Source organism: Zootoca vivipara, chromosome 11, assembly GCF_965207765.1.
Source record: "Zootoca vivipara chromosome 11, rZooViv2.hap1.1, whole genome shotgun sequence".
Lineage (NCBI taxonomy): Eukaryota > Metazoa > Chordata > Lepidosauria > Squamata > Lacertidae > Zootoca > Zootoca vivipara.
This window is the reverse complement of record NC_142594.1, coordinates 15,659,836-15,678,621: the sequence shown is the minus strand read 5'-3', so window position 1 is coordinate 15,678,621 and position 18,786 is coordinate 15,659,836. Positions and strand designations below refer to the sequence as shown.

Sequence of the window (18,786 nt, the reverse complement as noted above, 5' to 3'; positions counted from 1 at the left end):
AGAGTTTAATAGGAGATGAAGTTGCTAATACTAATGTTCAATTTTCATTTCTTGAGCTGGAAATTGATAGCGCCTTTACTTCTTTTTGCTTTTTTTGTTGATTGTAATAATTGATAACAACAGCAGAAGGTGTTCTTACTATCTGAGAAATGCCAGAGAAACTAGGCACCGTAGGTTGTCTTCAGCTAGGTAATACTCAGAGTAGACCTACTTAAATTAATGAACCTAAGTTAGTCATGTCAATTAACTTCAGTGACTCTACTCTGAGTAGGACCAGCATTGAATTCTACCCTTTATGTCTATAGTTAAGTTGGACTGTAGACTGGTGAGAATGAACATTTGCTTTAAAAATGGCTCTCTTCCCCTTTTTGTGCTTTAATATGCACACACATAACGTACTGGAACCTGGAAGGAAGTTTTAGCATCATGCACAAATGAACAACCTTATGCCAAAATTCTAAACATGTTTACTAGGAGTTATCATTTTGTCCCAGCAAATACATTAATTATTTTGCTTTTTTTTTTTTTTAGTGTTCAGGGTCAACATCAAAGCTCATAAGAACCTGTCTTTAAAAATAAGGTGCTTTGTGAGGGCAAGACAAACCCATACGACCTCACTTTGGGTTTTGGAATATCTGGGCTGTGCAATCTGTATTAGCCCGTTTTTGATCTACCGTGGAGGCAGGACTTGGATAGGTTAGGTAGATGGACAGGATGCAGTTAATGAATCTATTTGATTCCTCAAGAAAACCCTTGGCAGATGTGCTCATCTATATAATGTGTAATCTAAGGCTGCTATACAGCACAGGCAGACTGGCCAAAAGTGTCTTGTAGAGGGGGAAAGCACATCTGTTTCCAGTAAAAATGCAAGTTTCTCCAAAATTTTGAATATAGTCTAGACTATAGTCTAGTCTTCTTCTTTTTAAAATAAAAAGTGATGATACTTTCATTTTACGTCATCACTTTTTGCCGCTGTCTTAAGATGCAGAAAAGAAAATCTGTTAATCAGAAGGCAGAAGTGAAAAGCAAAAGAATGGTTGTCATTCACAAAAATTTGCGTGAAATTTGTTTTAGTTGTTAGCAAAATCACACGGCTTTAAATAACCCCTTGTGGCAAAGGACTTCGGATGAGCAAGTAAAACGGTAGCAGCTATTTCATGCGTATCTGTGTGATGCAACATATCTTAGTCTATCATGAGCAATACAGGTTTCCCCTGTGCTAATAAGGTGTCATAAGTTAATGGGCATTGTGATTTCACCTTTTGTCCTTGATGCAAAAGAACATTGCTCTGAAGAAGATGTTAAAATAACAGGGTCTGCATTCAAATGGCAAAACAGACTGAAGAATGAGGCACTATTGCCTCTTCCCAGTGAATTCATTAACTCGCCTTATTATACATTTGCTAAGGGGAGATGCATATCTGGAACATTAACTTGCACTTGAAAGCTTGGGATTTTTTTTCCACGGGAATGAATTTAACAGGGACTGGGGAGGGGAGGTAGATGACAAGGTGGAATATACACTTTCAGAAGCACCAAGTAGCACACACAGTGTTTCCACGAAGTATAATGGCAGCCAACGTTATTCTGGGATGTGTGCCTTGCCTGCTGTATGGTTGAAATGCTCTTAGTGTACATGGAAAAATTCAAGAGCTGCCCAAGATATTTTGCTGCTTGAGATGACCTCTGTAGCCAGGAGTGTTTTTTACCAGCAACAACAATTACAGGATCACAATAGCCTGACCTCAGTGGTCCATGCATTGACAGTCTCAAGCCTTGATTACTATAACATACTTTTTGTGGGGCTGCCCTTGTATTTGGTCCAAAAGCTTCAACTTGTGCAGCATGCAGTGACAGGGCCGGCACGTCCATTAAGGCAAAGTAGGCAGCTGCCTAGGGTGCCCAAATGGAGGGGGCGCTGGCCAGCCTGCCCGCCGCCCCTTGCCGCCCGCCCCCTCGTGCACATGCCTCCGGAGAGCGGCCTGAAGCCGCTCAACAGCTGACAGGTGCAGTGGAGGCGCCCCCAGGCTCACAGTCCCTGCGCGAAGCTCTGGAGGCGAGCGGGGAGCGCGAGCCTGGAGTCACCTCGCTGCGCCTCTCAGCTGTTTTTCATTTTATTTATTTATTTATTTATTCTACTTTTTATTTTTATTTTTCTACTTTTTATTTTTTTCTATTTTCTATATTTATTTTTTTCTATTTTTTATTTTTTTATTTTTATTTTATTTTTTATTCCACTTTTATTTTTTCAAAAAAGTCAACAACGCTGGGAAGGGGGGGGGGCAGAAGGTGATCTCGCCTAGGGCGCAAAAACCCCTAGCACAGGCCCTGTGCAGCAGTGACTAGACAGCACGCGCGAGCAGATTACTGCTGTGTTAATTCACAAAGACCTAATTACCCAGTTTCTCCAAAAATAAGACATAGCCATAAAATAAGCCGTAGCAGGATTTTTAAGCATTCAAGGAATATAAGCCATACCCCGAAAATAAGACCTAGTGATAGGCACAGCAGCAATGCCGGCCGCGGCAGGAGGAGGAAAAAAAAATAAGACATCCCCTGAAAATAAGCCATAGTGTTTGTGTGTTTTTTTAGGAAAAATAAATATAAGACAGTGTCTTATTTTCGGAGAAACACGGTAGCTTAGGCCCAAAGTGCCTTGATGACCCTCTGGTTCCTTATGTCTCACCTCTGTCACTGAGGTCCTCCGATGGGGCACTTTTGCTGGTTCCCCATGCCCATGAGATTTGGTTGGCTTTCACGAGGCACTGCATCCTTGGTTTGTCCAGACCCTGCCCTGCCAGACTCCCTGCCAGCAGATTTTGGGCAGGAAACACCCCTCCCTTCTTTCCCATGTATTTTGAAAACTACATTGTTTAGAAGGGCTTTTGCAAGATTATTTTTCTCTTTTTGACCAATTGGTATCGATCAATGCTTTGTTGATGCTTGTAATGTTGCTTTTACGGATGATTTTTGCTGGTTTTATTCTAATATATTGAATCCCGCATTGATACATTTTTATGGAAGTGCCGGTTGTAAAAACATGAAGTTCACAAAGACAAAACATTGCAGAAACAGGAGATTTAGGGCAAGGGATAGCTCTGCTACCTATTGCTCAGACCTACTTCACAGCTTAAGGTAAAGGTAAAGGGACCCCTGACCATTAGGTCCAGTCGTGACCGACTCTGGGGTTGCGCGCTCATCTCACATTATTGGCCAAGGGAGCCGGCGTATAGCTTCCAGGTCATGTGGCCAGCATGACAAAGCCGCTTCTGGCAAACCAGAGCAGCACATGGAAGCGCCGTTTACCTTCCCGCCGTAGCGGTTCCTATTTATCTACTTGCATTTTGACGTGCTTTCGAACTGCTAAGTTGGCAGGAGCTGGGACCGAGCAACGGGAGCTCACCCCGTCACAGGGATTCGAACCGCCGACCTTCTGATCAGCAAGCCCTAGGCTCAGTGGTTTAACCCCAGCGCCACCTGGCTTATGCAGTATAAAATTATGGCACATCTGAGGACAAAGCTGCACATTATACTAAATCCATAGTGTGGAGCTAGGTGTGTTTTTTTCTTTAATTACAAGCAGTGTTGGGGAGGGAGGGAGGGAGAGTAAGAGTGCAATTGGGTTTGTAATGTGTATGGAGCAGAGACTCATGTCTCTTCTTTTCCCAGCCCACAATATAGATGAACACCCCCCCCCCCAAATGTGGCTATGAGGCTTTGAACAAAGTTTCTATTGGCCCCAATACACAAATCTAAGAAAGATGTATTGATTTATCATCCTCATTATTGATTTATGGATCGCCTTCCAAGCAGCTGTCTCAAGCAGCATATGCCGAAGATGATTAAAAACAGTTAAAAGCGCAATGCACCCAGGGCTTTGCAAAACCGATTTGTTTGTCCCAATAAATACTTCCTCCTTCCAGCTCACTAACCTCAGAAATACCCACACAATGGTTTGCACTTGCATACAGAATCATTAATTGGGTATATGCGGAGTTCTTCTTAAAGGTGCTACGTGGAAAGACAAGACACTTGTGTAAATACCTATTGGGTTTGAAGCCACACCATCTTCCTCCCCGCACTGGGAAGCAAGATCTCTAAGCAGTGCAAACCCCATTAAAAGATGAGGGTGCATCTTATGATCTGAAATTGTGTCATGTCCGGTGTGTCATGTCCTCCACTGGGAAACATATCCCTAAGCAGTAGAATCTCCATTACAGGACATGGATTCGAGTTTTATCACTAGTGTAGAAAGAGCTGTTGTTCTTGATAAATGACAGTTACGGACAACTAACTTTCATTTTCTGAAGCTGTTTCTTAATGATGAAAATTCGCAGAAGTAGTAGGCGCTATAACTTTTATTTTTGGGGGGCCTCATGTCTTGTATCTTAAATTGACCTTCCAAAATTCTCCCCCAAGTGACATTTTATAGCAGACTCATAAAGCTCTGAAAAGAGAGAGGGAGAGAGAGAGAAGGGGAAAAAATGAGGGAAATGCTTACAGTCATACACTCATCTCTTGCAGTGCTAGCGGGTACCAGTATAATACTTAAACTGAAAGGCAACATAAATCAATCAGTGCCTGGCTATGTTTTATGCTACCCATTTCCGTGCTCAGGAAACACTAGTAAATGTGTTGAACATAAACTGCTTTAGAGCAATATTGCTATATGTCAAAGGTAGCTATGTCAAAGGTAGAAATTGACTTTTTCCATACTTAATTTTTGTAAAGGCCACACCTCTGCCCAGCCAGGGGGCATACACATTTGAAAGCTTTAGCCCTATAGCAAGGATGCTTTAAACAGCTCCTTACATATTTCTAGTCAGAAATATGATGATGATGATGATGATGATGATGATGATAATACTTTATTTATTTATACCCCGCTCATCTGGCTGGGTTTCCCCAGTCACTCTGGGCGGCTTCCAACACAAAGTTAAAATACAAAAGTTCTTCAGATATTAAAAGCTTCCCTAAAATATGATTGCACAGGCCATCCCTTTGAGAATAGAATTGGGGGGGGGGTCTTTTACACGCCTTATTGCAGGCATAGGCAAGCTCGGCCCTCCAGATGTTTTGAGACTACAATTCCCATCATCCCTGACCACTGGTCATGCTAGCTAGGGATGATGGGAGTTGTAGTCCCAAAACATATGGAGGGCCAAGTTTGCCTATGCCTGCCTTCTTGTCTCCCTGGACAGCTGATTGGTCTTATCATCAGGTTTCCCCCCCCCCCTTTTAACTAGGTCTCATGCATGCATGTGTAGCTAGATCAGTGTTTCTCAACCAGTGTGCCTCCAGATGTTTTGGGACTACAACTCCCATCATTCCTGACCACTGGTCTTGCTAGCTAGGGATGATGGGAGTTGTAGTCCCAAAACATCTGGAGGCACACTGGTTGAGAAACACTGAGCTAGATCAGACATTTACCAATCGCTGTACATTTTCTGAGGCCAAATGACTGGATCTTCTCCGTTGTTTGCTTTTAAGTATCATGGCATGTTCTGAAGTTTATTTAAGGCTGTCTTGGCACCTTGGGAGATGTCATGTTAAGTTTGTTGGCTTCTTTGCCAACCAGATGCATTCCATAATCCTACATTAGAAATTTCAGGGGAGCTGTTTGTAGGGAGTTAAATTGTATGCATTACTATGACTTGATGATAAAAATCCAGACATACGGTTCACTTGCAGGATTGAATCGTTGGCTGCAAAATATGAAATTTGGATAGATCCCCGTGCTCCAATAGTAACCTTTTTAGTGTGCCACATCCCACAATGCTTTGTGCCCACTTTTAAATGTTTTATGATAATAAATGTGCTTTTGGTTTGATATTTGGGATATTGATATCTCAGGGTTTCCCATCACCTTTTAGGAATAATACTTCAAATCCCAAGAGCAATAATAAGCTAGAGGTATGAATTTGGGATTTGGATCAGGATTAAAAAACATTTTGTCAATTTATAAGGATGTTACTTATACTGTACTTTTAATGGAAAAGGAAAGGAAATTGGAATAATATATTTTGTATGGCAGTGAAGGAAAATTACACAGTTGTTCCACTAACCTATTATTTTAGGCTTCCAACATTTTGCTAGCAACTCATTTAATCATCTCATTATTTTTGTAATACATATTTTGTCTTTTTCATTTGTGGTTTGAATTAATTGGCATAATGATCATGTACAGTTGACTTAGTTCCATAAGGTCTCTGCATGTAGTACTTATTTTTGTTATCTTTGTTCAGGCTCCCTATTACTTTTATAATTCTTAATGACCATGTTGGGACAATTATGGTTTCCAGCAGAACCAATATCCACAGGATGTTCTGAATATTCCCTAACACAAAGATTGTGAGTGGCATTTGGCTTAAATTATCAAATTGGAATGTCTAACTTTCAACACGTATGTTTTATAAGCATTATGGGTACACAAATCACAGCGGAAACTTTTACTAAAGTAATATTTCTTTGCATGTTCCTGTTATTTCCTCAATTTCTGTGAGCCAGAGAGGCATTGACAGTCACTTTTTTTGAAGCAGCTGCTGCTGATTATATATTTATTTTTATCCCGCCTTTTCCCCTAATGGGACTCGAGGTGGATTGCAGATAAAATAACGACTGCTAAAAACATGGGGGAAACTATTAAGCCATGGGTAGGCAAACTAAGGCTCGGGGGCCAGATCCGGGCCTTCTAAATCCGGCCCACGGATGGGCCGGGAATCAGCATGTTTTTACATGAGTAGAATGTGTCCTTTTATTTAAAATGCATCTCTGGGTTATTTGTGGGGCATTGGAATTCGTTCATTCCCCCCCCCAAAAAAAAATATAGCCCAGCCCCCCACAAGGTCTGAGGGACAATGGACTGGCCCCCTGCTGAAAAAGTTTGCTGACCCCTGAATTAAGCACTGATAGAATTAGAACTACAGTATCTGCATATATATAATATAGCTTGATTTTTGAGCCAGACAGGGCTAATTCACATGAAACTTTGGGCATATCTGTGAATTGAAGCGACTGGTGGTCTGCTCATAATGAAGGAGATCAGGAGGTTGCCTTGTTATGACCATGTATCAATATCAAGCACATCTGCGGTCTGCTGCGTTTGGCAGGTCACCACAAGCTCGGGCAAAATACCATTCCAAGGTGTGCCACCTGTAGCACTTTAAAGGAAGACACCACTGATTTGATCTGGAATCTTATGCTCGAAAAGCCTGTGATCTATGGCTCTTCCAGGGCCAACATCAGGTTTCAAGAGACCCTGGGCAAAGTACTGCTGTGGGACTCCCTGGAAATGAGGGCCCTCCGCCAGCAGCAGGAACAGCAGAGGCTGGCCCCACACGCCCATTCCCACTCCCAACCCCGGAGGCAACAGGATTACTGGGTAGTGGTACATAGCAGTGCAGACCTTGGAGAACCAGGCCCAGATCATTAGACTCCCCAGCACACATTCATCAGTAAAACCAAGCGCCTCTCCGGGCATATTAGACGGGCACCTTCTCTCTCTTGTCTTTCCAGTGCCTGTTGAAGACCTTCCTCTTTTAGCAAGCCTTTTAAAGATGAGATCTTCCCCAGTCTGCATCTGTACTGGAATTGTTTTTACGACATCTTTATCATTTTATCACTTGGATGTTTGCCGCCCTTTCGTGGGATATAAATTTAATGATAAATAAATAATCCGCACAATGTAACAACTACCGTGTATACATTATGGGCACACATTATAGCGATGGAATTTAAATGATGCAGGTGAGTCCAGCCACACAGGACTGACAGTTCAAGGTCAGTGCTCCAGCCAAGGCCGACCCAACCCAACAGTAGTATTTACTTTTATTAGATTTATTTATTAGAATTATAAACTGCCCTTCATGATAAGATCTCAGGGTGGTTCACAGAATATACAGTGGTACCTCACAAGACGAACGCCTCACGCAACGAAAAAATCACAAGACGAAAGCGTTTTGCGATTTTTTTTTGAAGACTCGCAAAACAAAGTCGTCTATGCCATGCTTCGCAAGACGAAGTAGCCTCACCACCCTGCGCTCCAGAGGAGGCTGCGGTTTGGATTCCGACGGCGACGGGAAGGGAAGCCGCTGCCGCCGCTTACCTTGAGGACTCCGCTGTCACGGCCGGGGGTGACATCCACAGCCGCTGCTTCTGCCTCCTGCGGCGGTGCGGCGCTCATCGCCTCGGCCTTGCCCTCCTCCTGGCGGGCTGGCGGGCAAGCACGGGCCGCTTCTCTCCCTCAGCGATCTGGCAGCAGCAGCAGCGGGGCTCGCCAGGCGGCCCTTGGCGGCAACAGCGGCAGCGCCTGAAGGAGCGGAGGCTGCGGCGGGAGGAGACCCCTGCCCTCCTCCTGCTTCCCCCTCCTCAGACCCTTAAAAACTTCCCGCCGTGGCGGGTGAGTCGGCACCTTTTTTTGGCGCTTTTTTTTCTTGCCCATAGGAACGCATTAATTAAATTTCAATGCATTCCTATGTGAAACTGCGCTTCACAAGACGAAATTTTCGCAATATGAAACGACTTGTAGAACGAATTAATTTCATCTTGTGAGGTACCACTGTAATAGTAGTTGTAGTGGAACCATGGCAGCCCTGCATTACTGGGTTCTGCCAAGCCATTTAAATTTTCTCACAATGCAATACCCTCTGTACAAGCTCTTGTCAACACTGGGCCAATATAAATATTTTTAAAGAGATGATAGATAAATAGATAGATAGATAGGATAAGATAGATAGGGCTGCAGAGGCACAGTGATGGTCAGCATTTTTGAATACTCAATATTCATCATATGTGTTAGACATTTTTGCTAACTGGATGGGTTTCTCAAATAGGTCACTAATGAAATAGCTTACATATGTTTGTGTCTGTAAAATACAGTAAAAATATATTTTAGAATAGTATCTTCTGGGGAGGAAATGTGTATATGCTTCTGCTGGAAGATAGATAAGATAGAAATATGTTTCGTAGAGTGGATGTCCTACTGGTAATTCAGCAAGCCGTGTCCCATAGAAAGCAATTGCAAATATATCTCTGGCATTCAAGCGGACCCAGCGGGACGTGTGAATTTTCGTGTTGCGATCTGAAGGCAAGCTTAATGTGTCGTAGACTGCCTGCTACAACATTGTTCCAGGTGGCTCCAAAGGATTCAGGTAACGTGGAAGAAAAATGGGCCCGATTGTAGCTATTGAGCACTGCGCTTGAAAGGAGTATGTGGCTATAGCTTTGTCTATTGTGCTTCGTTTTCAGATGGGAGTTGATAATGCTAGTGTCTGTTTCAAGTGAAGTGTGTGCCAGATTACAGATAGCTAGCCCGGGCATTTGAAAGCTGTTAATTGTGAAACTTGAGAAGAAAATGGACTCGTTCTTTCTGAGGTGGCTATTCAAAATCTGGGCCTAACCGCCTTTTTTTTTTTTTGGTCATTCTAGAGCACTGTGGGCTTTGCTTTTATTTTCTTCCCACATAAAATGCACAGGGCGTATAGACGCTCTTTCATTTGGCAGCCTCTCCGTTGCCGCCTTTGCTTGGGAATACTTTTGGGTTGTTAAGGATGTGCCCCCATGTATTAAAATGAAATTGTCACTGCTGTGTGGTGCAGCGTAACATGGTTTGACAGTCCACGCCCGCAGCTACAGAAAACAGGCTTTTATTGCATTTATTCTTTCAGAGACAAGAGTCTCTATAGATTTGCTGCCGACGTACGCTTAGTTAAATCTGAATGAAGCCAAAGTGAACAATCTTCGGCATCAGTCGTTTTGTTCTTTGTAGCAAGGTCCACCCAACGTGGTTGTAGCAGCATTTTAAAAAACAAAACAAAAAGCAGGTGTACAAAAGATTGCAATGGTTACAAGTCAAGAGGGACCGTTTTAGTGCCTCCTCCTGAAATAAAGTAGCATACATTTTGATACCATTAAATCATCCCCTATTCACATTTTCCAAACTGCCTCTGAAAACTGCTACAGGAGAATGCAAACCCCGCGTTGACACTCTGGAGAGCACCTTCTCACTCCAGAAGAATGCATATTACCATATTGCATATTTTTTTGAGTTTTGGGGTCTGCCTTTGGGGGCTGTATGTTAATGCACCGTGGAAGGAAGCTGAGGCAAGCTATGTGAAAATACGTTGAGTTTATAGCAGTGTTCTTGCTGGAGGCACAACAAGCTGGGGGCCGAGAATTCAAGTGGCAGGCAGTATTGGGAGGAGAGAGAAAATGGAAAAGGTTGATAACATGTTTGCAAAGCTGGGTGTTTCTATACTGTCCCTTTAGCATCATTTCTTTGGGGAAATCCTACCAGATCTTCTTTCAGAGTCAGATATGAGTTTTCGATTTTCACAGCTTGGTATGGCTGGTCCGCTCGGGATAGAGCTTTTAAGCAGAAATGGGCTGATAGCAGCTCCCTTTTATGAGCAGTGTGGAGAAAGTATGTTTTAACGTTAGCCGAGGCGTTTTGAGGGGATTTTAAAACCTTTTGGGGGTGTTGGAAGTATGTGACCAGAGTAGGCAACTGGAATTGATTTGAATTGATTTGTTAGTATATATATTCTGTTTTTGCATACAAAGTGTAAGTTTGGAAAAGGGGACGGGGGAACCGTGAAATCCTACGGATGCACACAGAATGTTATGCAAGTTGCTTCAATACTGAGCCCAAAGCACAGAACCATGCCTGGTTTCAGTACCAAATTTGAAAATAATGGTTTTCATCACGATCCTTGTTTGCATGCTAACTTAAGGTGGCTGGGAAACAGGGAAGTTCAGGAGGGGAGGAGGAAAGGAAGGCCCACCCTTCTCTGAGCGGAAAGTGCCAAATGTGGTGTTGAAGGAAATTAGCTGCTTCCGTTTTGTGGAAGTTGAAGTGTGGATAATTTTGTGATTGTTTCTTCTGGAGAATTGCACCTCTGAAGTATTGAGGGGGGGTATTGTGAGATGCAGAAAAAGAAAATCATTTTGGCCTCAGAAAATGAGAAATGCAAAGTTGGTAAGGGGGTGAGATTCCCTCAACCATCTTGCTACTTCAGTCTCTCAGAGCTTTTCTTCGGACAGCAAAAAAATTGCAGGAAGGACCAAAAAAGGGGGGGTGTTTTCCTCAGGAGAAACCGCTCCGAAAACAACTGCTGCCATTTTGAAAATTAGACTCTTTATGTTTTGTTCCGATGGACTTATTTAATTTTTTTTTAAAAAAAGTTTAAATTTAAAATATTTCCCCCAGTTTACCCCGACTGATTTAACTTTCCCTTCTGTATTGCTTGTATTGTGGTTGAGGAAGTTTAGTCAGGTGGGGGGAATATATTATCCCGACTCAAGGTCTTACCAAGGACCATTTCATAATGGTGATATTGTCTGGGAAACAGTGGGTCACTTATGAAGGGGGGACGTGCATCCCCCCCACCCCATTTCTCCTGAATGCAGGATGCCAGGAACACCACAGCCCATTCAAAGTTTATTGTAGCCTGCACCTCAGTGAAACATGTTTTTAAAACAGCAAAAGTAGCCAGTTTCCCTTTGAGGAAAGATTACAACTTTCGAGACTTTTAAATAAAATATTGCACATGTTGTAGGAAAAGTGGATAGGGAAAAGTCTCTCTCTCTCTCTCTCTCTCTCTCTCTCTCTCTCTCTCTCTCTCTCTCTCACACACACACACACACACACACACACACACACACTCACACTCATAATAATAATAATAATAAAATCTGGGGCCATCCAGTGAAAATGAATGCCAGAAGATTCAGGGTAAACAGAAATAATTGTTCGCACCGTATATTTATAGCATGCACAATGCACATTTAAGGCACATGACTTCCTCAAAATAACCCTGGGAATCGTAGCTTCCCCTTCACAGAGTTATAATTCCCAGTCCCCTTGGCAGCCTACAGTTCCCAGGGTTCTTTGTGGGAAGTCATGTGCTTTGGATGCGCATAGTTAAATAAAAGTCTAGCAGGAACCAAAAAATGAGCAGCCGGTGGGAAATGAAGAGGAAGACAACTGGGGGTGGGGAGATAAAAGGTTAAAACATTTTCGAAATGTCCTTTGGAAATTGAGCAGCTAATAAGGGTGGGAAGAAAAACATTGAGATGGCGGGTTTTAAAATCTGAATTAATGTGATGTCAAATTTGTAAAACATTTTTGAAAAGCAATAAAAATCAAACATATTAAAAATGAACGTGTTTTAAAAGTGTCGTATTGGGTGGATTCGAAGGGAGTGACGGCCACCAACTTGGATTGCTTTAAATGGGGATTAGGCAGTTTCATGGAGTATCTGTAGCTATTAGTCATTCTGATTATGTTCTACCTCCAGTTTTAGAAGTTGCTGGAGAATCCCTGCATGTGGGATTCCCATAGGCATCTGGTTGGCCACGGTGAGAAGAGGATGCTGGACAAGATGGGTCATTGGCCAGATCCAGCAGCCTCCTCCTCCTATGCCCACGTGATTTTCAGAACACACACACACACACACAAAAGGTTGTGAGTGTAACTGACACAGAGAATTGGACTGTACGAAACTATTGCATCCAGACAGAAAAGTATCCCCATTCCTGTTAAAGCATCAATATAATGGAGGCAGGTGGCATGTTTCATTGTTGTTGTTGTTGTTTAGTCGTTTAGTCGTGTCCGACTCTTCGTGACCCCATGGACCATAGCACGCCAGGCACTCCTGTCTTGCACTGCCTCCCGCAGTTTGGTCAAACTCATGTTCGTAGCTTCGAGAACACTGTCCAACCATCTTGTCCTCTGTCGTCCCCTTCTCCTAGTGCCCTCAATCTTTCCCAACATCAGGGTCTTTTCCAAGGATTCTTCTCTTCTCATGAGGTGGCCAAAGTATTGGAGCCTCAGCTTCACGATCTGTCCTTCCAGGGAGCACTCAGGGCTGATTTCCTTAAGAATTGATAGGTTTGATCTTCTTACAGTCCATGGGACTCTCAAGAGTCTCCTCCAGCACCATAATTCATGCATGTTTCATTATCAAGTGATATTGCGTGACTTTTTCTTGATACCTGTCATCTGATCGATGCTCCATAATTATTATTATTATTTTCTCTTTCTCAGGATGGAATCTACCGAAAAATGTGAAGTAGTTATTCAGCATTTTAATGGGAAATACCTGAAAACACCCCCCGGTGTGCCAGGTAAGTGTTGTTCTTCACCGTTCTTCTGACACCAGCAAAGCTGGGGGATATAAATCAATTGAGACAAGGTATTTGAATTCTGAGACTGAAAAGCTCCTTGAAATGTTCTTTTTAATGTCCACCCAAAGGTTAGACCACTTATTCAATATCAAGTATCAATAAGTCACAGGAAAGTCTGACGAACATATCTGTGGGATTAGCATTATGTGTACATCCCTTTCATGTCGTCAGTAATGCTGATTTAAACGTACAGTGACTGGTGTGATGCAGTCTGACGGCATCAGAAACTGAATGTTTGAATTACTCCTAGTTGATGTGAACTTGCAATTTTAGGCTGCATCAACAAAAGTATAGTGTCCTGATCAAGGGAAGTAATAGTACCACTCTATTCTACCCTGGTCAGACCCCACTAGGAATAGTCTATCCAGTTCTGGGCAACGCAATTTAAGAAGGATACTGACAAGCTGAAATATGTGCAGAGGAAGGCGACCAAGATGACCAAGGGACCAAGGTATAGGAATTCTGAGACTGAAAAGCTCCTTGAAATGTTCTTTTTAATGTCCACCCAAAGGTTAGACCACTTATTCAATATCAAGTATCAATAAGTCACAGGAAAGTCTGACGAACATATCTGTGGGATTAGCATTATGTGTACATCCCTTTCATGTCGTCAGTAATGCTGATTTAAACGTACAGTGACTGGTGTGATGCAGTCTGACGGCATCAGAAACTGAATGTTTGAATTACTCCTAGTTGATGTGAACTTGCAATTTTAGGCTGCATCAACAAAAGTATAGTGTCCTGATCAAGGGAAGTAATAGTACCACTCTATTCTACCCTGGTCAGACCCCACTAGGAATAGTCTATCCAGTTCTGGGCAACGCAATTTAAGAAGGATACTGACAAGCTGAAATATGTGCAGAGGAAGGCGACCAAGATGACCAAGGGACCAAGGTATAGGAATTCTGAGACTGAAAAGCTCCTTGAAATGTTCTTTTTAATGTCCACCCAAAGGTTAGACCACTTATTCAATATCAAGTATCAATAAGTCACAGGAAAGTCTGACGAACATATCTGTGGGATTAGCATTATGTGTACATCCTTTTCATGTCGTCAGTAATGCTGATTTAAACGTACAGTGACTGGTGTGATGCAGTCTGAACGGCATCAGAAACTGAATGTTTGAATTACTCCTAGTTGATGTGAACTTGCAATTTTAGGCTGCATCAACAAAAGTATAGTGTCCTGATCAAGGGAAGTAATAGTACCACTCTATTCTACCCTGGTCAGACCCCACTTGGAATAGTCTGTCCAGTTTTGGGCAACACAATTTAAGAAGGATACTGACAAGCTGAAATATGTGCAGAGGAAGGCGACCAAGATGACCAAGGGTCTGGAAACCAAGCCTTATGAGGAACAGTTGAAAGAGTTGGGTATGTTTAGCCTGGAAAAGGAGACTGAGAAGATATACGTATGTTAGGCATCTTCAAATGTCTAAAGGGTTGTCACATGGAGGATGGAGAAAGCTTGGTTTCTCCTGCTCCAGAGGCAGTGACTCGAACCAATGGGTTGAAGTTACAAGAAAGGAGATTCCAACTCAATATCAGGAAGACCTTTCTGACAGCAAGAGCTGTTCAAAAGTGGAAAAGCGGTGGTGGACTTTCCTTGGAGGTTTATAAGCAGAGGTTCATAGACTGCCACATAGAATCATAGACTTATATAGTTGGAAGGAGCCGCAAGGGTCTTCTAGTCCAACCCCCTGCAAGGCAGGAATCTTTTGCCCAACATGGGGCTCAAACCCACAACCTGATATTAAGAGTCTCATGCTCTACCAACTGACCTATCCCAATAATTGTAGGATAGTCATCTGCCATGTCTGATCTAGTTGAGATTTCTACATTGCAGAGGCTTGGACTAGATTACTCTTGGGGTTCCTTCCAACTCTACAATTCAGTGACTCTGTGATTACACACAAAATTAACATAAAGACCCTTGGGGAAGAGAGTGGAGGAGGAATAAGGGAAGTTCCAAGAGAACATTTGGGAAAGCATATGTAGTTGAAGACAACTATTTATCTGATTCAAGCTTCCTCATCTTGGCCAGCAAGTTTCCTTTTGGCTTTCATTATGTTAGCTCCATCCAGCTATGTAGTTCTTGTGTGGCATTTGCTTAATGGCCTTAGGTCTCTTCTTTACCCCTAGGTCTAGAATTGGATTTGTGCTGAAGCCCTGTTTGAAAAAGTCAAAGGAGGCAAGAGGGTGTTGTGTGTTCTCTCTCTATGATAAAATATGTAAGCTCCTTTTCCAGAAATGGCTCTTGAGGAGAGTTCTGACTTGACATTTCACATACTGGTGTCTCCCTCTCCAATTTGCATTGAATTTGTGCTGTTGTATGTCTTAGGTCTAGACACCCCCACCTCCACGTTAAATATATTAATAAACAAACCAAATAAACTGGGTGGGGGGAGGAGAAAATTAGAGTGGAGGAAGATAAAGGGGAAATAGATTTAACTCAGTCTATGGAATCTCATTACATAGAAAGGTCACTGAACCCATTTGCCACTATCATGAGTTCTTACTTGCCATCAATGTATTTACTGTCCTTTATGCCACGGCATTAAAGATTGAGCTTGAATTGCTGTAGTGTTTCCTCTTTGTTGCTCACAATTACAGCTTCCTACATTTTTATTTGTTTTTCTTACTGAAATGGAGAGCAGAATGAGAATGCATGTGGGCCCAGTTACGTATTATGCGCAAGATCTTGGTTGACTTGTGAGTGTAAACCGTAGTTACATGTGAATCCTGATGATCGGAATTGGCAAAGTATTTCACCTTCAAGTCACACAAAATGCTGTGTTGCACTTGTGGCCACATGGAGTAAAATGTTGTTGTTGTTGTTGTTGTTGTTGTTGTTGTTGTTGTTGTTTGTATACCGCCCTTCACCTGCAGATCTCAGGGCAGTTCACAGCATAAAATTACAATATAAAAACCACAAAATACATAGTAAAAATAAGAACAACAAAAAGCACCAATAACCCCCCTTCCACAACACATTTTAAATGGCACCTGATTTCAATCAGCCAAAGGCCTTGTTAACAAGGAATGTTTTTGCCTGGTGCCTAGAGGTGTATAATGAAGGTGCCAGCCAAACCTCCCCGAGGAGCCACTGCAGAAAAGGCCCATCCTTGTGTTGCCACCCTCCCTCCAGTCCTGTCATGAGGGAGGCACATGGGCCTCAGAGTATGATCTCAGGGTCCATGTAGGTTCATACAGAGAGAGGCAGTCCTTCAGGTATTGTGTTCCTGAGCCATTAAAGGCTTTGCCAGTCAAAACTAGTGCTTTGAATTACGGTAGGTCCAGAAATTAATTTGCAGTTGAGGCAGAATCGGTGTATAGTGCTCAAACTATCTTGCCCTTTGGTTGTATGCAGGCCAGATTTAGGATTGATGAGGCCCTAAGCTACTGAAGGTAATGGGGCTCTTTCTATGAAGCTGTCCTTTGTCAACAACAAATTGTTGCTGTTTTTTTGTATTGAATATATGCTATATGGTAATTTATGGACCTAATAGGTATCTAAAGCCATTTGCAAATGTTGCCGTGCAATGAGCAAACCAGTGATATTTTAGGGAGCAGGCGAGCAGGCTTACACCATAGGAGCCTACACAACACAAAACACTGTTGCTGTATGTAGGTTTTATTTTATTTGTTTTTTTATCTTATATTTTGGAAATGTACATCCAGGTTTTTTCCTTTAATTTTTTGGGGGGCCATCAAAAGAGTGGGGCCCTAAGCTATAGCTTGTTTAGCTTATACCTGTATACCTGAAGGAGGGTCTCCACCCCCATCGTCCAGCCTTCTGGCAGTTCCCTCACTGTGAGAAGTGAGGTTACAGGGAACCAGGCAGAGGGCCTTCTTGGTAGTGGCGCCTGCCTTGTGGAATGCCCTCCCAGCAGATGTCAAGGCAATAAGCAACTATTTTACTTTTAAAAGACATCTGAAGGCGGCCCTGTTTAGGGAAGTTTTAAATGTTTGATGCTGTATTGTTTTTAATAATCGGTTGGAAGCCGCCCAGAGTGGCTGGGGAAACCCAGCCAGATGGGCGGGGTATAAATATCAAATTATTATTATTATTATTATTATTATTATTATTATTATTATACGTAAATCCGACACTGGTTGCATGATCTGTGAATGATACTACATGTTTGCATCTCGCTTTTCCTCCCCGGAGATCAAGGCTGTGTACATCTTGGCAAGTTGCATATATACAATAAGCAACAGATCTTGCCAATAGATTGCACATGGTGGAGGTGCGGGTACCCCAATGTACATATAGTATACTGGCCCCAGGAAATCCTGTTAGCATCCCTGGTGATGCCATCCAGCCTTTCAGTGCAGAAAAATACATCCATTGGAAGAGCCACTCACCCACCCCACACTCCGGTTAAGTAAATATTAACAATGTATGTGACTAGATTCACATGTTATCCCAGGAAAACTCAAGATCGGTCACAGAATATTGTGGTACAATTATACATACAAAGATACCATCAGAGATGTTGACAGATGGACATTTCTTCTCTAGTAGTTGCAGTAGTTGCGATATGAACCTGCCTAATATCATAGCTACACCCGATGGAAATGCCAAGGATAGCAATGATTTAGAGCAGGTTTCCAGTCAACAGAATCCTTGTCCTCTGTAAACAATCTTTTTTAAAATAAACTTTGTTCAAATTATTAAAAAATTACACAACGCATAATAATATAACATAAATATAACATAAAATAACATAAACGTAACGTAATATAACATAACATCACACAATCTAACAAAACATAACACCACATAACCTAACATAACTCATATAACATAAATATAACAAAATATAATTAACATAACATAAATATTGCAAAACTTGAGAAATCATAATTCCAAAATTATAATTCCAAAATTATATCATCCAAACCCATAAAGAAACCAAATAAACAAGAAAAAAAAGAAAGAAAAATTTAAATAAAATTGAGGTTAAAATACTTCCGGTTGTTGCCTAATCGCTTTTTCTTCTCTTCTCTATTAACTTGCTTTCTCTTCAATTTTTATTTGATCCACCCATCGTGGGTGTACCTTCTTCCCATATCTATTAGAATTCTCTCTTTGTACGTTATTTACCCCGGTATCACCAAATCTGTTCTTACTCTTTCTTTTTTAAAATGATCCTCTACTAATTTCCATTCATTTTGGGTTTTTTGTTTAGGAATATTTGTTATCGCCGCTGTCATCCTAGCCAGGTTCATATATTCTACCATTTTGATTTGCCAATCCTCAACCGTTGGTACCCCATCACCTTTCCATTTTTGTGCAATGAGCGTCCGTGCTTCTACTACCCCATACAATAATATATTCCTTCTATCCTTAGGCATGGTTCTCTGTAAACAATCTCCCACGTCACTCAGTAATAAAATGTTCTTGGCATATGTGAGTCAGCTGGCCATAAATGCAGCAACTTTTTGACTTTTAACTGTAGGATTTCCCCAAGTTTTTTATGCATAGGATTGAATTCAGAGTTCTCATCCAAAGGAAGTGTTAGGTGGAACTGCCTCGTCCGTAAATTAACTAGAAACTATGGGGTGTTTTTTTAAAAAAAACAGAAGGAAAGTTACA

At 42.0% G+C, this 18,786-nt stretch overlaps 1 protein-coding gene across 5 annotated transcripts in view; it reads left to right on the top strand.

The window, feature by feature from the left end:
- Positions 1 to 18,786, top strand: part of RBMS3 (RNA binding motif single stranded interacting protein 3) — a 755,586-nt gene that overhangs the window by 603,681 nt on the left and 133,119 nt on the right. For all 5 annotated transcript variants that reach the window (XM_035130054.3, XM_088653927.1, XM_035130057.3 and 2 more), the window contains one exon: positions 13,046 to 13,125. In XM_035130054.3, the coding sequence (XP_034985945.3) occupies positions 13,046 to 13,125 (80 nt within the window). The remainder of the gene's footprint in view (positions 1 to 13,045; positions 13,126 to 18,786) is intronic.